This window comes from Acanthochromis polyacanthus, chromosome 12, assembly GCF_021347895.1.
Source record: "Acanthochromis polyacanthus isolate Apoly-LR-REF ecotype Palm Island chromosome 12, KAUST_Apoly_ChrSc, whole genome shotgun sequence".
NCBI classification, from domain to species: domain Eukaryota; kingdom Metazoa; phylum Chordata; class Actinopteri; family Pomacentridae; genus Acanthochromis; species Acanthochromis polyacanthus.
The window spans coordinates 17181709-17207759 of NC_067124.1; the positions used below are offsets into that span (position 1 = coordinate 17181709).

A 26051-nucleotide genomic window follows, 5' to 3' on the forward strand; every position below is an offset into this window, starting at 1 on the left:
AGCGATTCACGAAGATAAAAAAAATTGAACATAAGTAGCCAGAAAGGTGTTCAAGAGAACAGGATCTGTCCAGCAGGCTTTGGAAGACAGATCTTGCATTATATGAGGTAAAAATTTTCAATTTTACTTCAGCATAATTGATGGCACAATTTCCCCCCCAACATATTTTGCCCAAAGGCTCAATTTACCCCTTGTCGGGGGCAAGTTAAGACAAGGAAACACTTCTTTTTGATAAGCCCTATTTCAAAAACTGTTTATTTTGCATCCAAACCAATTATTCCCAGGGATGCCCCACATCCTGAAGTACGTTTTATTTTTAGACATTTCTGTCATGCTCCCACTGTAACGACACCTCAAGTAAAAACTGGATCATTTTACCCCACGCTCCACTAAATTATCTTTAGAGTGGCACATTTTAAAATTCTATACTGCCTCTAAGAGACTATTAAGAGTGTTGACTATTAAAGTACATTTCAAATTAATAAATGTTGCATATTTTTTAAAATGTGCGACTCCAGAAAAACACCAGTGACATTATGCATTTAACAGCAAAACTCAGTCCAGTATCAAGTCAGGTCAAGTCATCATTATCAGGTGTTCTCCAGCTTTACCAGCACCAGTCAAAGCAGAGTGTTTGTTCATGCAGAAAAACTGACACCCAAGAGAAAGTGTAGAGCTGCTAAGTCTTTGATAAAATCATTAAAGAGACCCATTGCTGTGAAAAACTAGTATGCTGTTTAGTATGTATGACCAAACTTTATTGATCAGAATTTCTTGTGATGTTTGATGTCTTAGAAAGTGATGTGTTGACCTTCTTTCCACAAGTCTGGACTATTGCCAGTTCAACTGTGTTGTTTTCTACATATTAAATCCATGTCAGGACTTACTGCACTGTTGTAGAAAATGTAGAAGCTGGTGTCTGAAAATCACTACATCATCTCTGTGGTTTTACCTGAAGTCCGTCTTGTGGCTGAGGAGGAAGCGGTGCGGATGGAGGAGGTAGACTGAGATCTGCTGGGCTGCTGCCGTAGAGACCTGATGACAGGATGAGTCCCGCTGCTGTTACTGCTCTGAGAACACAGAGAGTCACTGCTCTCTGACTTCACCAGCCTGGAACAAACAGATAATGAAGCAAATATGGTAAAGATTACTCTGACATCATCACTCCTATTGTTGGTGTACATATTTAGCTACGTATAGCAATCCTTATAAATAAAGAAGCCGAGTGTTATCACATGCTGGTAAAATATAACATTTATTGTATATTGGTTCCAAATATCAGTTATAGTTCATCCCAGTTCACCGATAATTATCATCAGCCCTGAAAACCCAGATCAGTCAAACTCTAACCAAGATAACGATGGGCAAAATGCAAAACTTGAGCTCCAAATGTAAAAATCACAACCAAAGTGTGATGTCACAAAGTTAATCATTTTATATCATCTGTGTTCTAACCAGCAGGGACAGGCGCCATTGTACCTCTTGCGAGGATAACCTCCAGCGATGTCGGTTTCCCAGGACCTGCGCTTGAGTCGAGCCACATCGTTGTTCTGCAGAGTCTCTCCGTCAGGTACGCTTCCTGGTTCTGACATCATGGCAGGTGAGGGGGCGGGACTGAGGGCAAAGGGGAGGGCACAGGGCTCCTTAGAGCAGGTGGTTTGGGTTTCATACCGGATCAGACGGGACTGGAGGCGTACGAAGGCCTGGTCCCGGTCCAGAGAGCGCCGGTTATCCAGGCAGAACCTACAGGAATGAAAGCGTTTCAAATTAAAAGTTGCAGTAATAAGGACAGTGATGAGGGTTCCAGTGAGAGTCTGGGTATCTGCTGACATGATGAATGTTTCATAGCTTCCTGTTCTGTACAACACCGCCTACTACAGCTGATGTAGACTGTACAGGAACTCACTCTATGCCGTGGTAATGGGAGGAGGAGGCCTGGTTGAAGGGCATCTGGCTGATTCTCCGAGGGGAAAGGTCTGGTGACAGCTGGAACACATTACTACTGAACAGAGCCAGAGACAGAGCAGAGATGGAGGACACAGAGAGAGGAGGATGAACAAACTGTCTCCATTTAATATTCACTTCATTAAACCACATCAACAAAATTGACCTAATTAAACACGCACAATTTGGTCTGACAGAATTTTTATTAGCTCTAATTGATGACTGCTCTGCTCCAGTTTGTTTTCTAACCCAGCTCGATAATTTCCCTCTAAAGGTTGTAAGCTCACTGCAAAAGGCTAATGATCATAATCAAATCCTAATTATGGCCTCATTAGGCGTTTGTCTTTCAGATCCATCCTGGAAACAAACTTACTGAACCACAGCCTGTTTCTCTGGCTACAGCATGTGGATGTGTAAATCTGAAAATGAACATATATCAAATGAATAGTAAATGCATATAGGTGCTGTACCCTCTGTTGATAGCCAGTGGCTGCAGCTCCCCAGTGGGCAGACCATCGGATGTGAAGTGCTTCAGAAGCTCTTTGGCATCGAGTAAAGCAGCGGAGCCCCTCTGACTGTCTTTAGGACCCAGCAGACTGTCACTGGAGGCTGGACCCAACAGCCCAAACCTAAAGCACATTAAAGATATAATTAAGATCAGATAATTTAGGAACTGAGAATCGACTCGGAGCAAAATTGGCCAAACAGAGGCAATCCCATTTACCTTCTCTTCTGCCGTCTCCTCTGCAGGTTCTCTATGTTGTGAAGGACACTTCTCTCAGGCCAGTCAGATGGCTGCTGGGAAATGGTCTGAAACCCTGAGAAAGAAAACAACAAAACTCACTGTGGTAGAATTAGATAAGAGCTGTCTGCAGCGCTTCAATTAAAAATCCCCTCCAACAAGGATGTGTGTTAAGAGCAATTCCAGTGGCATGAAATATTCCGAATGACTGAAAAATATGCAGTTGAAAAATTCCCTTATTGTCTCCGTCTCCATCAAACCCTTAATTGGATGATTTCCATTAAAAGTGCAGTCTGAAGATGCCTCACATTATGAGGCAACAATGAAGGCAAAAGTATATTATGCTCCAAACCAGTTAACTTGAAAATGAGCTTTCATTTGAATAGACATATGCTTCATGTATGAAAGGCTTTAGTTGTTAGACATGGACATGCCTGAAAATCCAAACAATGCTCGGCCTCAGGCTGCTGTTTTTCTCTCAGATTATCAGATGCTGAAGAACACAGTAGGAGAAAACAAGAGAGACGGAAGCAGAGTTATCCATCATTCTCAAATGCTGGTGGATACACTTTCACAGCTCTTCAAAGGAAATAAAGCTGCTGGGAAACAAAAACACAACGTTCTTCTACTTGCAAACAAGCATTTGGGGTTGAATGCTGCTTCCTTTTTTTTTTTTTTTAACCAAACTGTCCAAACAACTCAATTTTTGCCTCATCAGTCCACAGGATTGAGAACAAAAGCTTTCTTCTTTGTCCTGGTGAGCTTTTGTAACGTTAGCTGAGCTTTCATGTGTCTGTCTTAGAGAAGTGAAGTCCTTGTTGATGAAGACCAGACTTGTGGAGTCCGCTGGAGGTCGAAGATGGTGCTGGTGTTGATTCCATTCTTCAGCACAGCGCTCCCTTTTGACTTCCTATTATGGCCCTTGAGATTTTTCCCACTGTATAGCTCTTTGTACTTTTTGATTACACACTGGCAGGTAAAAGCAGATAAGCAGTTACAAGGTGCAATTTTCTCCCAGCGATTGACCATAATAGCAGCTCACTGAGCTCTTTGGTTTCAGCCACTGAGAAATACATGCACAGAGAACTACTCTATGAGCAGTACTCCATTCATGGTGTATTAGAACAGCCCAGAACATGGTACAAATTACCAGGTCCAGATGAAATTGTATGTAAGCTGATTTTTCAAGCATTTGTTACAATTTCCAGAGGTATGATTAATAAAAACGTAAAAATAAAGGTAGAAATAGTTCAAATTTGTCATCAATCTCTGTAACAACCTTGTATTTCTATCATTTCAAGCCAGAAGAAACCTGTTGCTCAAATAAAAATTCACCAAAAATCGAAATTGGGCATGGCTATGTAAAATTTTGGGCTTAACTATACGTATAAAAGTTTGAGTTGTTAAACTAAGACATGCTGCTGTAGTGTTTGTGTCTGCTCAATAATACGTGGGGGCACACAGCAGCAGATAACATAAGAAATGGGAGGTATCCATCATTTTCAAATGCTGATGGATGAACGTTCACTGCTCATTAAAGGAAATAAAATCGTTGCTGTTGGAAGAAAAAAAAAATCAGTAAGACATCCTAAAGGTGGCATTGCGTTTTAGCCTGCTATGAGACAGAGCAGGTCTCTGTTTCATTACAGTGTAAATAAACAGACCAACAGCATACTTCCTCAGTCTACTGTATTATATCAGCACCGTGTACTGCGTGATGGATTGCAGGAGTCATCTGAACTTTCACTTGATGCAGGGCTACACACTGAACTCGTGAAATCTCAGCGTCCAAAATATCCGCATCTCTGCACCGTTTCTGTAGCTTTGGACAGGGTGATGGTACGTTATCTCAAGGAGGACAGAGTGCGATAAATCTGGATACAGCAGGTTCACTGATGAGATGAGGGCGTTTCGTGCACGGCAATGGCCTGAGGATGAAAGTGAGGTGTATGAAGAAACTGAAGCTCTCCGCCAGCGAATCTGACAGCCCACACAGAGTCATTCACACCTTTAGGCTATGCAGACACACAGCAGCAAAAGACATACCTAATATATTTAGATAGTGGTAAAATACATTTCCATCACCAGAGCACAGGGTGGGAAAGATTATGGGGGAAAAAAATCACCCTAATAGGACTTTAGACTGCATGTTTGTACATGTGTTTAACAAATCATCACTTGTGTTTCTGTACTTTGCTGAATTACATCTCATAAAATTCAAATGTCCCCTGTCTGGGAAAGCTAAATGCATGTACGAAATTAATAGGAAACACATTAAATTAGGGCCATTCTGTGAGCTTTTTAATGACCCAGACAAGTGGTGCTTTTGCTGCTAAAGGCGTTTGCAGATTATGCTAATACTGTCACACCTGCTGCAGACTCAATGCCTCAATCTACAAATACAGATAATTAGACAATAAACATAATGATGGACAATGTTGTGCAGAGACTCCAAACATAATTCCCTAATAATGTCACAACATTTATGGCATTAAAAATGGCTGACGTGTGGCTCTATTGGCCTCTGAGCTATATTTTTTAGCACCAGAGCTACCCACATTGTGCACATTTAACTGTAGCTGCACGATGGGATTTGTTTTACTGCCAACAATTTATTTGTGAATGATTAGCTGCTATTGTTTCCTAAAACTGTCACCCTATGAAGGTGCATGTAGTGAATATTGATGTGTTGCTGTGTGATAGTTTATGGTGTTTTGGTAAAACAAAATCAGTTTTCTTGATTTTATTTGGCCACTCTGTCACATAGTACTGTGAGACTTCTATTGTGAGCATCATTAAGTCACTGAATGAAGTAAGGCCAGTGAAGGTTGGTAAATCCAATAATGTGAGTTCAACGAAGTTGTACAAATTGACACTTTAGGGTCACGGCTTTTATTCACAGTAAATAAAGTGTCATTTAACCACAAGCTGTTTATTCCAGCAATAGTTTTTCCTCACTGCGACTAATTTTTCTCAGCAATCTAGTCTTGTACCTCTGTGGAAATAGAAGAACCATTAAGAAGGAGAGAGAATTCAGAAATGCTATTTGTGTGGAGTTATAATACCATAAACATGTTACCAATACAAGAAATAATGGTGTTTCTAAACTCTATAGATATTTTATTGTTTACATTTTCACAATTTCTACAAACTAGTCATTTTTCACTCGACTCTGCGCATCAACTCTAGAAAACGTGTAACCTAGCCTAGCCATGCTAGACCCATGTTTTTGACGGCACAAGGGTCTAGGGCCGCTTGACAGGGAGGGAGGCGAGCTAAAAGGTTGTCTTTCAAATCCCTCTGCAGCAATTGGGTAGGTATACAACCAATCAACGCAACGAATAGGCTGACGGAGTTCCGAGAGCACCGGCGGATTGTGGCTAAGTCCCATTAGCTTCCCAACCAGCGGAGCCGCGGAGCCAACTGGTATATTAAGGATTTGCCATATCCCGTCGGCATAAGTCCAAATACGTCTTTCTTCTCAATGAAACACTTCAGTGCCGTCCTTTGTTTATCTTTCAAGTTGAATTTTAGCTTCAAATCTTTAAGGGCTGTGGCCAAAGCCGAGTCGAAAGATAACTGTTTATTGTGCGCCGGTTGTTTCTGTCAGAATCGTCGCGCCTCTGTCGTCACTTAGTTACGCCCGCCTTCTGACTCTACACTTCATGGTGATTGGTCCGGCCAGTTTTAGGAGAATCCAGCCTCGAGCCTTATGGAGGGTAACTAGACCCACCCTGACAGAGAATTAAATTCGTTGGCGTGGGTTGTCTAGCGCGGCTAGGCTACGTGTAACCTGCAATGCGTTAACAACTTGCTCTTCAGTACACTGTTTTAGAGCCATGCTGCATTTATTTTTCTGTTGATGTGTGTTTATTTTGTTCACTCTCTCTGATTTGTTTCCATTCTTGTCTCCTATCAGCTCTGTGAAACAATAAATGCACTTCAGCTGAAAAGTCTGAATTTTTTTTCACAGCTGAATAAAAGTACACTTTAGGCAATTTCTTAAATGAGACATGTAAAATAAAGTGACTTTGATGGAAATGTTACGGCCCTGGGCTGCTGCGCTCCTCCTCCTCTGTTATGATTTGTATTGTGAACAGCTGCAAGCCTGTCAAACACCTTGGTCCACCTCACCTCCATGGTTTTGCCCCGCCTACAGCAGAAGGAGCTGAAGATGGATTGTTCCAGGACAACGACCTCCTCCAATCAAGGTGCCAGTTGGACATCAAAAGCTTCATTCATGCAGTTTTTGGCTGCAGAAGCTGAGCTGCATGGTTCATTTGTGAACATTTGTGTTTGAGCTTTGAATGTGTGGAGGTAAAAACTAGTGAGTGGTCCTTTGGCGTGTGTAGAAGCACAGTAGTTTCAGTCAGACGTGCTGCTTCAGTGTATTTTGGTCAAGAGCCTTCTTTGCATTAATTACTCTGCTTTCTTTCAGTTTTTTAATACCAACTTCTGAGTGAAGTTTGCTTTCTTTTATGTTTTTTTTTCATTTTGTTTTAGTTCACTTTTTGTACTTTGTTGACCATACCTCTTTTCAAAAATAAATCCCAGCCGAACCACACAGGAACTCTTTGTTGTGCTACTTTGTTACTGTCTGGCTACCCTAGACAACCGGGACAAAACATGAAATGTCATAATTTTAAATTTAGATTTGGTAATATTTCCTGGCGGTAAAGGTGTGTAGCAAAAGATTCGTCGAATGATTGCTTCATTTTTTTTACAGTTTCTGGCTGTGATAAATGGTGTTATTTTGGCAATAAAATAGAGGATGCCTTTCAAACCTGCTGGCAGCTTTTGGGACTCAGATGGTGGAGTGGATAAATTTAACATCACACAAGGATGTAAATTACAAAAACCCATTTTCCACTTTGTGTGAATCTAGTTTCGCTGTAGCAACAGTATTCTCTGCTTCTTTACTTCCATTTCTTTGTCCATACCTGAGTTTGTGGAGGCCTGACGCTTTGTCAGACAAGCGGCAGCAGTGGATAGAGTAGAGTCGACCATCTTCAAATACTGTTCTCTGGCCAGATTCAAGACGGCCTTCAGGTTATTGACATGTATCGACGTTGAGGCTGAAGCTTCGTCCTTCTGTCCTGGTCACACAAAGAGAGGATGGTTTTCATTGTTTGTTTCCAACTTTATGGCAAAGTTAGAATAAAAACAGTGTTTGTGTTGTTACATAATCGGCAGTTTGATGACAATTTTTTCTCTAAAAATTAAGCTCTGAATGAATAGATTTTTACAGACTAGACTGATAAAAATACAAGTGGCCATTTTCATAGCATCTATGTTGGATGAAATTCAAACTTCCTTAATAGGATAAATGTATTTTAGTCAAAAACAAAGTTGTCCATCCATCCATAATCTCTACCCCTCTTCATCGTCTGTAAGGTGTTGTGGGGCGGAGTCTATTCCAGCTGACTGAGGATGATGGTTCAGCTGAAAAGGTAACAGTCCATCAGACAACCACAGATTAACGTCAGCATGTTTTTGGACTGTGGGAGGAGGCTGGAGAACCCAGTCCAAACCCAGTAGGGAGAACATGGAAACTCTGCACAGAACCAGAATCTAACCAAAACCTTCTAGCTGGGAGGACACAGTGACAACTGTTCCAAGTTCATTAAACTTAAGATTTTAAACATGGGTGTAATTGGTCTTTTGGAAGTTTTGTGTGGACGATTTTTGCACGACCAATGGAGACTTTAAACAGCAGATGTGGTTCTATTTATTCCACAATAGGTCTGTACTAAAGGCCAGTTCACGCTTGCTAAGTTACTGTCAAGGTGCATGTGGTCGAATCTTGCTTGTCCGTGAACCCTTCTAAAATGTCCATCTACAGCCCAAAGTCTGTGACGCTGCAGACTGTCCGCTGACTGCATGTGCGCCAGGAAAACAAATGTTGGTGCTAAAACAAAGATGCTGTGAAGTTCTTGGTCACTAAAACCTTTATAATTCATCATTAAAAGACTTGTCATTGAAGTAGTCGCTGCAGGACTTTAGGGGTGCTTTGATTTGAACATGTTGTCCATCGGTGGTGCCCAAACACAGCAGGAAGTTCTAAGTTCTCCAGAAATCCTGTGGTAATGTCCACCCACTGGGCTGCTCAGAAAAATACTGGCACGGTGCTACAGTCCGATCTTTGACTAGTACAGAGAGACCTTCAGAAACACTCACAGGACCTCTGAGTCTTTTTCTCTAATATTAGAGGCAACGTGACCTTCTGCATACCTATTAATATGAATATGTACATTGTAATATGAATAGAAATGCATGTTTGTCCCCAATAGCTGGGCAGAAACCATGAATTGGCCTTCAGAGATGCAGTGAAACAGAAGCAGAGAATGATAAATGAAGTCCTGGGCACTCACATGCATCAACTTGCATACTTATCACACGGATGCAGAGACATAGATTGATTACAGTCCGTAAGATTAAAAGTCAGAGCAGTGATTGTGCAAACACTTTCCAATAATCAGAAAAACTTTCAACTGCGCCTCTAACTTTACACAGACATGCTTTTCTCCCAATTTAATGCCAAGTCAGAATAAATTGTGCTGAATTTCGTTAAGGCCTGTGGTCTGTCAGGACTCTAGATTCTGCTCATGGCCTTTTCAAAGAATAACCCCATTGCTTTTATTCAAATCTGAAGAATTTTACTGCACTTCCTTTAATCTGGCTCCACTCTGCTGCTGTTTCACTATCTGTGGCTGCCAAGGGGACATTATGTGTGTCTGTAAAATAATGGGCTGCGGAGAGCTGAGACTTGAGGCTGACAACAGTTCAGGAGGCTCTGAGTGGACTCCACAGCTGATATGTCTCTTAGCTCCATTACGTTCTATTATCAGCCAACACTGAGTGCTCCTGTTAAATTAGACACTATTTTTCTGTAGCTGCGGGTAACTGGATGAAGCAAACATGTGCAGTCAGTAACTACGGCACACAGATGGTTCTGCTTTTGCTGCTTTCAAGAAAAGATTTTTAATTACTACACTATTACTTGGAGATGTAAATGCTGGAGCTGCAGCTCCTGCTTGTTTTCACTGTTGGCTCATCGGCCAACTGCAATCACCCAGAGCCCAACAAGATGTATTTAATTTGTTTTACAGTATCTCTCATTCTTCACGACATTCTTAGTATATTTACACACAAGATAAAGAGAAGTTCTAAATCTTTATATTTCAGTAACTGCAAATGTTTGGCAATAATCTAAGTTATTTTATGACACTAGTTGCTTTTTTTTAATGTACTGAATGATAAATGGACCAAAACTTCCATTCTCCGTAAATTCTAAGACTCAGATTTATTGTTAGAACAGGTTGGGTCAATCTGGATGAAATAAAAACTATGAGATCAGTGAAAGAAGGATGTGATGCATTTTTAATTAAGCTTAAAGGTTTAGAAAGAGTCAGTAACTAAACGCCAAAACATCACCCTGAAAAACTGCAGTTCTTGTGCTTTTTAATCATCAAACAAAGTTGCTGCTGTTGAGATACACCACAGTTATTAGCTATGCAAAAAAAATATAGAAGAATTCCATCTAATATATGAGAAATATTCCCATAAAGCTCCCATACCACCCTGTTCTCTGTGAGAGGTTTTCTCTTCATACTGTTGAGGGCCTTTAAAAGTTTTAATCGGCATGCTTAAGTGAGCAGTTGAAGCCTAATCTGTGTTATTATCATTACCAAAGCAGGCAATTAATAAAAGCACCGAGTGGTGATGAAAAACAGCCTGCAATCATTTGCTTCAATGTCTACACAATGTTCTTTTGTTTCTTTCCCTGAGAATCACAGCGTGTAGCAGTTCTTCAGATGCAGTACTTACTGAGGTATTCTTTGAGTACCAGAGTCTGAACCTCGGCCACCTTCCTCTCCCTCTGCAGCATCAGGTTTCCTTGGAGACACGGCAGACGATGGAGGATGCTGCCTCCAGCTACTCCTGGTCGAACACAGATAAGTAGTGAATGAAAGAAGAGACACGATTAGATGAAGCTCCCAGAACATGCTGATATTTCCCTAATGGTATCAGCAGTTCAAGGGGCACTCCACAGATTTTACATAAAAAGGTCAATTTACTCAAAATGTTTGTCAAAAATCTGCACTGAGAGGCTTGAAGGATGATGTGATTCAACAGGCAGAGAGAATTTAATGAACACTTGAGTCGAAGCTTGCAATATTTACAGTCTAGTCCCACATTATTCACCCATGACAAACTTTCAGGTAATTTATATTTGACAAGGTTTCCTTTGGTTAGAAATAACAAACAAGTGGCAAAAGACAGAAAGAAATTGTGAGTTTAGAATTGCGTGATGTTAATGATACATTTAAAATATTTCTACGTTTTCTCACATTTTTAGAAAACATTATGTCAGTGGGGTTTTATTTGGCATCACATCATTCAAACGGTTCTTGTAGTCGCTGAACAGCTTTCTGTGAGCCTCCTCTGGGATGTTTTTGACCACATTTAACCGTTTCTTGGCCACTTGGAAGCTCCAGTGCTGCCCAAAGTGAAGCTTTTCTGCAGACTGATGTTTTCTTACAGAATCCTAATGTAGTCTCTGTCCAAACAACTCCAGTTCTCCACGGATACGTGTAAATATCTTAACTTCATATCTAAAAATAGTTTTAATGGATTAGTGCAGATGTTCTATAATTTATAGCATAAAAAAGTACACAGACCATACTTCTGAGACATACAATAATGTTTTTTTTTCCCCTTTATGCATATACAACACATCACAAAGGGTTCTAAATAGACAACTTTTCATTTTAAGACGCACATTTAAAAAGTTATTAGCAAACAAAAAGATGAACAAGTTCTGGTCAGTGCTCCAGTACACTGCAGTAAAATCCTATGGATGACTAATAAAATTTGTAACCCCTTGGCAGGCATTAGGGCTTTAAACTCACCCTGAAGCATTTTCCTAGTATAATATACAAAGATGTACTCTGGATTTCATGATTTTGTTCAGGTGCAACAAGCCTCAGGTGTGTATATTTTATTGAAAACTCTGCCGTGTCATTGAAGCAGTTAGGGCACCCTTTATAGTCTCACTCTGCATTTAAAAGTATCTGAGGTAAAGAAAAAAACCCTGCCTCCTGAAGGTTACATGAAATGTTAACAACAACAGGAACTCTCAGGAGGAAACATCACAGTGGGTCTCCTGAATCTCACATACAGCACAAGAACAATGAAGGACTTTTATCATAAAAGCAGCTTTTAGTTTAAGGAACAAAACAAACAAAAAAAAGATGCCAATCTATTTACCTGTAACCAGGAAAGTCCAACCAATCACTGATCAATGCATTCGTTCAATATATTCCTCATGACCTCTTCTCCTCTCTTCCCTCTCAAAGTCTATCATCAATATCCTTTCATGTTTCTTTCACATTTTAGAGTTAAGGACAAGGAAAACATGAGCAGAAGAACCACAACTATCCAGCAAAGAAACAGTGAAGAAAGAAAATGAGGCAGAAAAAGACTTTTAATAAAGAACAGCCAGCAGTGTCGGAGAGTTTTTTTTTAAAAAAAGCAGACGAGTGGATAAACAATGAAGCCAGAAAAGCTTCTACTCCAATCAGGCTGAGGAGGAGCCGATTTAAGAGAACAGGGCATTTCAAGGGCTTTTCTTTACAGTGTGGCAGATAACAAATGACTGCTAGATGGTCCCAAAACTACATATATTGATAAAATACTGGAGCACTCTTTAAATTTGATTACAGATCTGATGACAGTGGAGGTCTGCAATCTGTGTGGTTCACCTCCCCAGGGTTCTGCTGGAAACACACATGCCATGTTGGTATGTGAGGGCCCACTTTGTATGATTAACTTTGTCCTAGTTATGTATGTAAATTAGCATGTGCAAGCCTCTACACTGGATTAGTGCAGCACTTGAGCCCTACTCTTAGTCACAAGCACACATTTTGTTAAATAAATGCAAAAACGGCAGGTCTGGTAGTGTCGCTCCTGCCTGTGGTTTTTGTTTGGTTAGTAAGTGCAGCTCAGGGGTTCATTTTGAGTTCTTTTGCTGTTATTTAAGGGCATGTAGGTGGGGTTTGAAACTTCTAGTTACAAGTTCTACTTTTGTTCATATTAGTTTGAGTAGTTACTGGCATTTTCTTCTTTCCCAATTTTGTGATCTGAGCTGATTTATGCTGTTATTGCAAAAAGATTTTATCCTTCAAAACACAATTTACTTTAGTGTTCTTATGATACTTCCATTACACCATTAAAACTCTACCATAAATTGGTAGAATTGGAAGAATTAAGTATCTTATCTTCTTATCTTCACTGAAAAAATGAATGCTATGTCAAAAATAAGGACATTTTTAAGTGACCCCAAACTGTTGAACGGTAGTGTATGTGTTTATTTGATTTTTGCATTTTCCAGCCTCGTTCCTACTCTAGGATTATACAGGCAGCATTGACAATTACAGATAAAAGGTCAGAGCATTTTGGTGCAAATTTTAGAGGCTCGCTTCGCTACACAGCACAGAGGCCGAATCAGTGAAAGAGTAAGTTTAAATCTATCAGAAGATCGAGGATGTTTAGATGGATGACATCTGCAGCAGCAGAGGTTAAGGAATATTTTTCTGTCTTTCCGCTATTGTGTGGCAATCTATTAATATCATATCTAGAGATAATGACAGTAAAGTGTTTTCTAAATCAACCGCTAACAGCTAATTTAACACACTTTTAATGGTGTCGATATGTAAATAGGCACAGGCAAGGTTATGTTCATTAAATATGAGGGGGAGCCAACACTGTCAGGCTTTGAAAACTTCAGGAAAAAAATGAAGTCATCATCTTTACTCCCTCAGACAGATCATCAGGCCAAAGTTGGTGCAATTTACCACATGAGCAAATTAAAGAGACGACTAAAACCCTAAAAGTGACAGCGGCTCACGCAAAAACACACAAACGGCAGCACATAAATTACCTGATGATGACAGCGACTTCTCTCTCAGCAGCCCAGAGACAGTTGCCATGGCAGCGGCTCCGTTGATCTGGCTGTCTGAGTGCAGCATCCTGACCCGGCAGGCTCCAGAACCAACACCGTCTGAGCCCTGGACCAGCAAGAAGTAGACGCAGCTCTCACCTTTCACCTCCACATCAGGCGCTGCGAGGACAGCGGAGACAACCGGAGTTAATACACGACAGAACATTTTTGCATCTGCTGCTTTCAGGGTGGGCTTCATCCTAGTTTATATTATTTCACATGTACATTTAAGGAATCTGCAGTGTTACAGCAGCAAAGAAGAGGGTGTTTAAGGAACAGCAGTAAAAAAAAATAAACAAAAAATACAGATAAATGCTAGTTTCGATGTCCAAATTCCTCTGGATATGGAAGTACTATTGCACATCAATTGTATTTTACAGATCTTTTCATGAGTAGAAATACTGACAGAGAAGTATTAGACTTTATTCATATTGCACCCATTCTTGTATATGTGGAGAAATTGACATTGCATAGAGCTTTTAAATGTACAAAATATTCATAATTCACAGCTCTGAATGTGTTGATATTGCGCCTAAAAGAGGTATGACAGTATTTTACTGGGAGCAAGATAGTATCACATGAAATCTCTAAAAACTGTTGATGAACTAAACATTATATATAATTTGTCTTTTTGCTGCATCAACAACATCTCCTCGGGGCTGTGGTTTTATCAGCTACATCTTGTTTAATCATGTTTTTTTCCACATCAGTTCAGTCCAAATCTTAAGTATCTACATCAGTGCGGTTTCGGTTACCGATTCATCTGCAGAGGATGATGTGGTTCTTGCATGTGGCTGCCAGTAAACGAGGTTATGAAAAATACAGTTACCCAGCAAAGACTTTGGTCTCCTGGACAGAGACTCTCTCCAGCGCTGAGAGCTGAGCTGACCGGCTGCAGGCTGAGCGACGGGAGTGACGATACAGGACAGACTGAACAGAGCTCCCACCTGCAGGATCAAACACAAAACAAGAATCTAATCTTCTATCGATCCTGAACAAGCTTGAGTGCAATCATTTCATGTATTTACTTCATTTGAAATTACAACTTTCCGGAGCACACTTTAGTTGCCGGTACCTTTCCACGCAGTGACCTCAGCTGGTCCAGCAGAAGTTTAGCTTTCATCGACTTCCCAGACAGGCCTCTGTTTGTTAGTAGTGAAGGAACTGTGCAATAATAAAGAGCAGGAAGATTTCAGACATAACCGGGAGAAAAAGCTGCAATTTCTAGCAGTAAAATAATACTTACCCTCTCAGTTGTTTTATTGTTGTGCAGTTTGTTTGTATTGTATGGGGCTCAACGGTTTGGGGAAAGTATCTGATTTTTCTGACAAGATATTGTGATTGCAGTTTCATTTGTGTAACATTTTTAAGGCTTTGGTCCAGCTTTCACTGTATAGTAGATTTAAAAGTGTGGCTGAATTAAACCTTAAACATAAAACCTTTGATATGAAGCTTACAATGTCATTTTCTGATCTTTTATACTTCCATTCTGCCACACTTCAGAGGATGATATTACACTTTCATATTTAAAAAAAAAATCTGACTGCTTTGTTGACTTTAGAGATGATTTATCACAGCATGCTTTTAAGAAAAAACACATTGTTATAGATTAAACCAGTGATTTCCAGCCTTTTTGAAATTACTTAAACAAAAGCTGTGTGAGATCGGGGTCGTATTTCAGACAGTTTTACCAAAAAAAAAAAAGAGCGATAATGGTTTTATTTCAATAACTGTTCAAAGCCTCCAATATCTCCCCAAGATTTGAGAAAAAGTACTACTGAAAACAGATTTGTGGATCAGAACTTTGTGTTTTCTTCTTTCTTCTCCCATTGATCATCTGACAAATCCTCAGATTTATGTGATATCTCTGAATATAAAGCTTCAAAAACTAATAAAGTTATCCTGTGTATAATAATAAATCACTCAGAGGGACCAAATCACTGCTTCTACTTGAATAATTTAACTATATTTCACTCCTTGCAATCATGTACTCTTACTTCATTAGGATTTTTTGTGCAGGACGTTAAGCTGCCATGGAGTATTTTTACTTTGCTGCATTGGTATTTTTACCGCTTTGAACTAGAAATTGTGTTCCGTTAGTTCTCTTTTGAAACATTCACACTCTCCCACACATGCACGCAAATAGACACACTTCACACTGAGGATACAGTTCAAACTGGGTGCTGGACATCAGGAAGCTGGGCAGCTCTGACAGATTAACCAGCTGAACCAAGTCTAGGACCGGAGCGAAGTAATGGAAGACCTGCAAATACAGAACACACAGAGAGGAGACGGGGGGAATAAATGAACCAAGGAAGGAAAGAAACAACAGGGTTAACACACAGAGCGCAGCATTTAAAAACTAAACAACAATCACAGTGGCTTCTAAAGCAGCAACTTCAGGATCTGGAGATTCAAGGGAGACGTTATGCAACTGAACACAAAATCTGATCTTCATTCCAAATCTTCACAATAAAAGCTTTTTGGTACATCCACACATGTACAAGTAAAAAAAAGAGGAGGGTTTGAGGGGAAATAAGTCATTAAGGACAATTAAATGACGACAACTACTAGGATGACTAAGAAACACTTATTACCATTAACAATCCGTCTGCTTTCATTTTCATTTGAGCCAAAATCAAAGTGGCTCGATGTCTTTTTTTACCCAAAACGACAAAAGATCGACAACGATACTAAACAGAGAAAATGAGCAGCAAAACCCAAATTCAACATGTTTGGCAGGTTTCCGATAAAGGACTTGAAATGTGATTAATTAATCATTAAACAGTGATGTTGGCTGACTGTGTAGTCCAGCTAATCAACCGATCAACACACTGTAGCTCACATTTTTTTAAAAAAAGACCTACATTCCAACAGTCATCCCACTTATTTAATGAGCTCATTTTATTACAAGCAACCAATAATATATAAATCATGTGTCACATAAAAAGCGGGTCATTTGTTAATACAGAAAATTACAAGAACACAGAGGAAAGAGAGAAATTTCAGTTTCATAATTTATTGATCATTGACCTGTTGAGAATTTAGAGTAACATGAAATTTTTAATGATCTCTGTATAAAATTCTAGTTTCTAGAGATTGTTTATTACTTCCTTGTCCAACTCAGTGAAGACTCTGACTAATGCAGCAGGCGGCACAAAGATCATTAAGACATCCAATATTTAATTGCCCTTATTACTCACAACCACCTGAAACCAAACTTTGTAATTATGTACAATTGCGCATTCCTGTGGTGGAAATGCTTTTGCATACTGAAACTCTGGTGACTGTAATTATGGCAAAAGTGACTTTGTTCTGATTGTTGTGCTACGCTTACTGAGAATAACTCAACTGTTGATGAGCTCTATTGTTCATTGGCTCACTCTTAGATTGTGCAGGAGTAGTCTAAATAGAGCAGGTTACTATGGTAGACATGTGAAATCTCAAACTGCTTTGCCATAAATATAATGCAGTCCAGTGCAACAGCACCTTAAGAATACAGTTGAATCTTCACCTCTCTGACAATTTAAAAAAAAATTGAAAATGGAGAAGCTTCATAAAGTACAACTAAAGACATAGCTGTTGTTTTGGACTGCATTAGATTTCACATGTGCACCAAAGAGACAGTTTGGAAACATTCTGGAGGCGTGAACCTATTTAAAATCTCTCACATCTGTCTCTCACACTTTCCACAACAACTTGATTTGAAGTTGCAAAAACAGATTTAAATGTAACTCAAGATAATGATGCAGCTTTTACAACTCTTTCTTGACAAACAGCTCAGTTGAGATGGAAGCTAGCTACCCCACCCACACATTCTGAAAGAGAGCAAAACATCTTGTCTGAAGCCTGAGAAAATTCACTATGGTATAAATAGAATAGAACTGGTAAAAACATTTAAGAGTTCTTCCTACTCTCACAGCTCTCATGCATATGCGTATTTGGCGCTGTCACTGACTTCTTGCACTTTATTCTGTCACAAACCAAACAAATTCACTGTTATCACACCTGTAACCACCTCTTCTTTAAGTTAGTTACTGTGCGTATAGACTGCTAAAGACTTGGTTGGGAATTAATAAAAATGTCTTCAAAAACAAAAAGAAATCTTCGTTGTTTTCATTCCTGTTTAACAAGTTCACACAGAAATGTACGTCACATCACTACAGTTACGGGTCAACGGACTATTGGTACACTCGATTATTATTCCTGAGGTTTGCCGAGGACAACATGTGGACAGTGCACAGGATTTCTGGAGAATTTAGAACTTCCCACCATTGGATAGCAAATCAAAGCACTTCCAAAGCCTAGCAGGGATGACTTCAATGTCAAGAGTTTGAATGATGGAACATTAGTTTACTTAGTTTTATCAGAAGTGAAGGGTAAATGTTTTAAAAATTCTCTTTTAAATGAACAATTGCTGGAATTTAAACCAGAGGAACTCATCATACATCTATTACATGAGGCAGGTGTGAAAGAGAATATGAGTGTATCAAATGTCTAACTTACAAAGGTAGATTTATCAACAACATATTTCAGAAATGTAGCGCAGGATATCTGGAGAGTTTAGAATTTTCCTTTGTGGATAGTCCTCATCAACGGAAAGCAAATCAAGGCACAGAAAAAATGTTGAAAAGTTCTCTTTTAATTGAAAAAATGCTGTGATTTAAACCAAAGGGTATATCCAAAAGTTTTAATCAGACTTCAGCATTTTGTCTTACTTGCAAAAATACATTTATTGGTGAGACGTCAGGGTTTCCGAAACATAAAAGTACCTTTGCCAGTCTGACTGTGAGTCTGACTGAAAATTTAAAAAACAAAAATGTCAAAACATGTAATGAAAAATAAGTAAATAAATAAAAAAGCGACACTTCAGCAAAGCCTTCTGTTGGAGCTGGTGTTATCAAGATTTTCATTTCAACACAAATGAATATCAGTTCCAAATATCCCTCTCCTTCATTACTAAGATCTGACATTGACAGCGGCTCTGAAAAACCTTATCCATTGACCCTCAACGAAAAACAAAATTTTATATAAACAGCAAGGACATTCCCACCATTTTCACTGCAGGATAAAAGATGTAGGAGTTTACAAACTTTGAAGGTCAGAAAACTGTTTAAACCCTCAAAGTTTCTCATAAAGTTCTTCCAACATAGTGAAGGCTCTTATAAAAAGGACACTCAAAGAGATTAAACATCACTAATTGAATATGTTGTAGGATAGATGGATCGGTCTCAGAAAACTTTTTTTATATATAATAATAGATTTAAAGGTTTCATTGACAGGAGCCAGGGGATTCAACAAATATACTTTGAAATTAGCCAAACAGATGCATAATTATTTTGATTTTGAGAAGAAAGCACCAATTAAAACAGTGTAGTTTGTGGGAATGTTAACATTACATTTAGTTAAGCAATATTTTCTTCCCATACCTCCTATGTCTCTCTTTAAATGTTGTTGTTAAAACCAAAGATGTCAGTGAGCTGCCGTCAGGGTGAAATCTACACATTGTGGCTGCTCAAAAGACATTTAAAGGCCATAGTTACAGTGCCTTGTGAAAGTATTCGGCCCCCTTGAACTTTTCAACCTTTCGCCACATTTCAGGCTTCAAACATAAAGATATAAAATTTTTATTTTTTGTCAAGAATCAACAACAAGTGGGACACAATCGTGAAGTGGAACGAAATTTATTGGATATTTTAAACTTTAACAAATAAAAAACTGAAAAGTGGGGTGTGCAATATTATTCGGCCCCTTTACTTTCAGTGCAGCAAACTCACTCCAGAAGTTCAGTGAGGATCTCTGAATGATTCAATGTTGTCCTAAATGACTGATGATGATAAATAGAATCCACCTGTGTGTAATCAAGTCTCCGTATAAATGCACCTGCTCTGTGATAGTCTCAGGGTTCTGTTTAAAGTGCAGAGAGCATCATGAAGACCAAGGAACACACCAGGCAGGTCCCAGATACTGTTGTGGAGAAGTTTAAAGCCGGATTTGGATACAAAAAGATTTCCCAAGCTTTAAACATCTCAAGGAGCACTGTGCAAGCAATCATATTGAAATGGAAGGCGTATCAGACCACTGCAAATCTACCAAGACCCGGCCGTCCCTCTAAACTTTCACCTCCAACAAGGAGAAGACTGATCAGAGATGCAGCCAAGAGGCCCATGATCACTCTGGATGAACTGCAGAGATCTACAGCTGAGGTGGGAGAGTCTGTCCATAGGACAACAATCACTGCACACTGCACAAATCTGGCCTTTATGGAAGAGCGGCAAGAAAAAAGCCATTTCTCAAAGATATCCATAAAAAGTCTCGTTTAAAGTTTGCCACAAGCCACCTGGGAGACACACCAAACATGTGGAAGAAGGTGCTCTGGTCAGATGAAACCAAAATGGAACTTTTTGGCCACAATGCAAAACAATATGTTTGGCGTAAAAGCAACACAGCTCATCACCCTGAACACACCATCCCCACTGTCAAACATGGTGGTGGCAGCCTCATGGTTTGGGCCTGCTTTTCTTCAGCAGGGACAGGGAAGATGGTTAAAATTGATGGGAAGATGAATGGAGTCAAATACAGGAGCATTCTGGAAGAAAACCTGTTGGAGTCTGCAAAAGACCTGAGACTGGGACGGAGATTTATCTTCCAACAGGACAATGATCCAAAACATAAAGCCAAATCTACAATGGAATGGTTCACAAATAAACGTATCCAGGTGTTAGAATGGCCAAGTCAAAGTCCAGACCTGAATCCAATGGAGAATCTGTGGGCAGAGCTGAAGACTGCTGTTCACAAACGCTCTCCATCCAACCTCACTGAGCTGGAGCTGTTTTGCAAGGAAGAATGGGCAAGAATTTCAGTCTCTCGATGTGCAAAACTGATAGAGGCATACCCCAAGCGACTTGCAGCTGTAATTGCAGCAAAAGGTGGCACTACAAAGTATTAATGCAAGGGGGCCGAATAATATTGCATGCCCCACTTTTCAGGTTTTTATTTGTTAAAAAAGTTTAAAATATCCAATAAATTTTGTTCCACTTCACGACTGTGTCCCACTTGTTGTTGATTCTTGACAAAAAATTAAAATTTTATATCTTTATGTCTGAAGCCTGAAATGTGGCGAAAGGTTGAAAAGTTCAAGGGGGCCGAATACTTTCACAAGGCACTGTATATCCAAGTGCTTTCAAGGGTCAGTGGCCACAACACAAATGATCATGAAAAGAAAAAGGAGTTCCACAATGTGGAACCATCTCAGAGGGCTGCCAGGAAATAAAAGTGACTCCTGCAATGGCAAGTATTTCAGTGCCATTGCAGGGGTCGGGGCTGATGCAGACATCAGCGCCGACTCTACTCAGTCTGAGCAATTCTTTTACGCTCCAGCAGACACTGAACAAGGCTGATCTCCAAGTACGAATCCATTTCTCAAAGACAGGTGCAGGAAGCTCACCTTTCCGAGTTGTTTGGTCACAAGGACGTGGTCAAAGAGAGAAGAAGCATTCATCCTCAAGAATACCATCCACAGGGTCAAGAAAAAGAAATGCAAGGTTTTGTTTTGGGGTTTTTTTCAGCCAGTTGACCTTCTCAGAATAAACAGCATCATGAGAAAAGAGGACAACATTCAGTGTGGAAGAAAATATCAAGCAGTCTGCAGAAAAATTTGGACTTGGGCAGCAGTGGAGCTTCCAACAAGACAATGATCTGAAACATGCATCAAAGAAATAGTCAGACCTGAATCTAATCAAGAATCTGTGGAGAAAATTGATGACTAGAGTGACGAAGAGGAAGGACTCAAACCTCAAAGATCTTGAGTGGAGCTAAATCCCAGAGGAGCCATGCAGACATCTCGTTAGTAATTATAGGAACCGTCTGATTACTGTAGCACCAAAAAAAGGCTTTGACATTGATTATTGAGATTACTCACTCTGAACATGTCATTTTCTCTAAAACATCAACAGCAGCACATGTCAAACACAGCATCTTATCTTCTTTTGTCACTTGTTTATGTCATTTCCAGCCAGAAGAGCCCTAACGGTCAAACAAAACTTCAATCTAAACCTGCTGTGGGTATGAATAATTCTGGGACTAAGTAATTATCCTGTCAGTCAGTCCTGACAGTGAGGAGGCCTAATAGTTGTTGTCTGAGCACACTTTAGATTGCGTGTTTGTGTCTGAGTACAAGTCATTATACTGTCATTTATCCCAGCAGTGTAGAGATGTGATAGTTTTGTTGTCCCCTGAGTTGTTTTTAACATTTTGTGCCAAAACAATCATCGCCATCTGCTTCTCTGTACAGCGATCTGATGATATCACACACACTCTCCCCGTCTAGCTCTCTGTGGACGCATAAATGAGTAGCAAACACAAACACACCTAAACTGTGAAACTGTGCTGTGTGAACTGAATAATGAGCACACAACAGCACAAAAACATACTATTCGCTGCCAACCACAAATGGCAGAAGATGGTTGAGACAAACACAGAACATGTAATATACAATATAAAAAAGCCACTCTGTGTTATTTGTTTTGCAGAAACAGCTAATGCTTCTTTTATTTCCTTAGTGTGCATATCACACCTCCTTTTAACTGCCTTTATTGCTAATCCAATTAATGCTAATAAAGGCTGCCAGGGTGCATGTATGGCCCATATCAGAGTGTAAATTGCTGGAGGCAGCTCCTGTGTGGTTTTATTGTTGAGAAAATTAATCTGCATTAGAAAACTCATTACTGGACTATAGCATGTAATGTAATAACGGTTATAACATACCTGGTGGCTCCCTGCAAACATGCATCTTTAAGCTACACACAACTGCCAGATACTCTCCAAAGAAAAGAAAAACACACTCAGATTATAACTGCAATAACAGTTAGCCAAGGGTTCTATTAATTCTGCTTTTATGGATAAGTTCCTTATAATCAGTACAATTCATTCTGAGTTGGTGATTTGTTGCAGAGGCAAAGTAAAAAGTAGGGGGCAACTCAGCAATTTAAAAAGGAAGAGAAACAACATCCTCATTGTTATCCAGCTAACAACCGCAGTAACTATATGTCACAATATTTATATCTGAAGCTTAAAGAGAAAAGTCAGCAGTTCTAATTTAATGGATTGTTTTGTCAAATGCGTGGATATCCTGAAGAAAACCTAGCACATGTACAGAGAGCTGGCTCTGTAATTGGGAAATAAAGTGGCTCAGACTGTATGACAAACACAATTAACAATTAATAGCAACAGTAGGTATGCACTGCAGACATCAGACAATTCTTCCTAATCAGAAAGAACATTTCAGACAGCCACAACGCCATTCTTCCTATCCACACTCTTAATTTGAGATGTATCTATATTTTACCGTTCACGTGTTTGGCATAACAGACATCTACACTGCAGCTTTTCAGTATCAGCACATGGCAACAAATAACTCCACTAAAAACTCCTGAATAAAATGTGGAATGCAAAATCTGTTAAAAAATGAAAGGCTGATAAAAGAGCAGTGACACATTTCCCACAGTCAATCTCTTGGCCTACAATAAATCTATATTCTAATGTCTTTTTCTAGCTGCAAGGTCGAGAGACGTACGGGAGGTCGGCACTCATTTGGCAGACAAAGTACACCTGATTTATTTGATTGATGGTCCTTCTGTCACATCCTCCACAGTGTGAATAAAGGCCGACCAGGAAGTGACCCTTCTGAACTCATCTCTTTCCAGCCAAAGAAATCCTCTGTGTGGAGCTCATTCTATTGTACTGCTGCTGTAGGATGGAAGTAAGTGGGGATAAAAGAACAGCTGCACCCTAAACAAAATATTCTGTTATTATCTATTCATCCTGTCAATCAGAACCTTCCCTGGACAAAACGCAGGCCTTAATCGCAGCCGTTTTTATAAGCCACAGAAATGAACAACTCTCCAACACGTTACTTTTCAAAACAAGATGTCCTCGCTGGCAAAACCTGCAGCTCTCTGGCAGAAGACTCTGCTCGCTCCTGTGGGGCAGCTGGAGGACAAATCTTTGTCAAAGAGGACAAAGCTATGAATAATTCAACTTCCGGAAGCACAAAGTGAAACAAAATCGTGATTCGGTCTGATCACAGACTTGAGACCACAACCACTTTGTCAATTCAGTGTGAACTGTTCCCGTAAGTTCAGCTGGAGCAGTCTGAAGGCAAACTCAACAGAAGGTAGTGATGTGAAGATTCTGGGAGATGGCGAAGGACTCACCTCCGACTGCAGCTGGTGGTCCGTGGTGGTGAAGGGAGTCTGCAGGAGAACGGACTCCGATATCTGATGCACCGGAGAGCGAAGAGAAAAGCCATCGAAGCGAAGCTCTGACACGTACTGAGACAAACACACAGAGGAGAGAAGATGATGAATTACTCACAAACTCTCTCAGTCACTCCAACTTCAGTTAGAAGCCAGATGTTGAAGCTCAGAGAACAGAGAAAGTGTTTAGCCTCACTGAGACTGCTCCTGACTTTACAACACATCATGCATCTACAGAGTCATTTTTCACATGTTAACTTAAAATAGTCATCTTGTGTTCTTATCACGAGTCTGCAGAGTTAAAGGCACGTACACACACACACACACACACACACACACACACACACACACACACACACACACACACACACACACACACACACACACACACACACACACACACACACACACACTGGACATACAGTACACAGCAGAAATAAAGTGGTGTTGGTTGTTCTCAGACAAGCTTTTATTCCTTTGGGGATTCTCCTTTGTTTCAACTCCCTCCAGCTGTGAAGCTTCTACTCACTGACTGCTGGAGCCCAGTACCTTCTGAAGGCTGCAAGTCAGAAAAGGTCACTTTAGTGAAGGAGAAGCTGCATGTTTGTCTCAGCAGAGAGCAGAGACGACTGCAGAAAACTTTTGACAAACATTCAGCGGGATATTATGTCCACTAGGATGCAAACAGTTTTGATAGTCAAAATATGATGCTATAACCAAAATTAGAAAACTACATAATCAAGCAAAAATACTCCTTTTATAATAAATTAGAAAACATTAACTTTTTTTTGATAAGAATCGTTGAAAGGAGTTTCAGCTGTGGTCCAGATGGGTGCTGAGTGGGACATTTTACTGCTGAAAACTGATCTTCTCATCAATCTTTAGTGGACACAAAAGCTGTCTCAAATCCTTGGCAATTGTGCACAATAATTTGTTTATGCTCATCTGACACACAGAACATTGACTCAGCTCTGTACACTTGTGAGGCTGCTATGGGGGTCATAAGAATTTGTCATCAATTCCACATGCATTTTATGGACTTGGAGAAGGACTTTGACCCTGTGACAGTGATGCAGGAGAATGGAGGTCACTGCTACAAATCATCCAGTCCTTGTACGGCCAAAGTCAGCTCTCTGTCTGTTTTATCAGTACAAAGTCAAATTCATTTCCGTCAAAGTTGCTACTTGTCTCCAATCTGGTTTGCATTGCTCGTGCACAGGATCTCAAGGAGCAGCCAGGGTGAGAAGGGTGTCCAAACTGAGAACTTCAGAGTCGCATCTTAACTTTTTGCAGATGATGTGCTTCTGTTGGCGCACTGGGCCAGTTTGCAGCCGAGTGTGAAGAAGCCAGGATGAGCATCAGAAAGTGGGTGAGCAGCTCAGACATCCAGAGGGAATAGAGCCTCTGCTTCTTCGCGTTGATGGTCCCAGCTGAGGGGGCTTGGGTATTTGATTAGGATTCCTTCTGGACACTTGGCTTTGGAGATTTTCTGGTCCTAACCAGTTGGGAGGAGACCCTAAGTAGATCCTTAACTCGGGGGGATTACATATCTTATCTGGCCTGGGAACGCCTCGGGATCTCCCAGGAGGAACTTGAAAACGTTGCTGAGGAGAGGGACAGTTGGAATTCCTGCTTACCCTGCTGCCACCAAGACCCAACTCTGAATAATTCATCTTATCTTAATAAGCGGAAGAAAATGAATGCATGGATGGATAACATAGAGCGCCTAGCATGAGCTAATACTAGGAGATTTGCTGGTCAGGCTCTACTTCATGTTCTTGTTTCCTGCTTTTCTGACTGCTGACAGTCAAACATTTTAAAAGGTTGGGATCAAACAAAGCAAAACCCCCTGAAGGCTTGAAAATTTTTCAGAGTAATGTTAAACATGCATTGTCCTTCTTAACTCTATAAATGGTAATTTTAAAGAAATACAAGACTCTGACCTGTCACCAATGAAACATATTCATTTGACATTCTTTACAAAGCAAGCATTGAACATTAAGATGTAGCTTTGCAGCAGTTTCACAATTCCTCAGTTGTGTATCCATGTTAACAATCATTACAAAATGACAAGTGAAAGTCTCGGCCACATTAAAAAAAGAAACAC

General features: G+C 40.0%; 1 protein-coding gene across 2 annotated transcripts in view; it reads right to left on the minus strand.

Annotated features, from left to right (window-relative positions):
* mtbp (MDM2 binding protein) overlaps positions 1-26051 on the minus strand; it is a 44318-nt gene that overhangs the window by 6930 nt on the left and 11337 nt on the right. The window contains exons 8-19 of one of the 2 annotated variants that reach the window (XM_051957164.1): positions 23903-24019; positions 15857-15951; positions 14764-14830; positions 14518-14635; positions 13629-13808; positions 10514-10627; positions 7627-7782; positions 2669-2762; positions 2415-2573; positions 1907-1999; positions 1480-1743; positions 953-1110 (exon numbers count right to left, since the gene is read on the minus strand). In XM_051957164.1, coding sequence (XP_051813124.1) covers positions 953-1110; positions 1480-1743; positions 1907-1999; positions 2415-2573; positions 2669-2762; positions 7627-7782; positions 10514-10627; positions 13629-13808; positions 14518-14635; positions 14764-14830; positions 15857-15951; positions 23903-24019 — 1615 coding nt within the window. Of the gene's footprint in view, positions 1-952; positions 1111-1479; positions 1744-1906; positions 2003-2414; positions 2574-2668; positions 2763-7626; positions 7783-10513; positions 10628-13628; positions 13809-14517; positions 14636-14763; positions 14831-15856; positions 15952-23902; positions 24020-26051 lie in introns of both variants that reach the window. The other variant, XM_022211709.2, reaches the window with a different exon arrangement.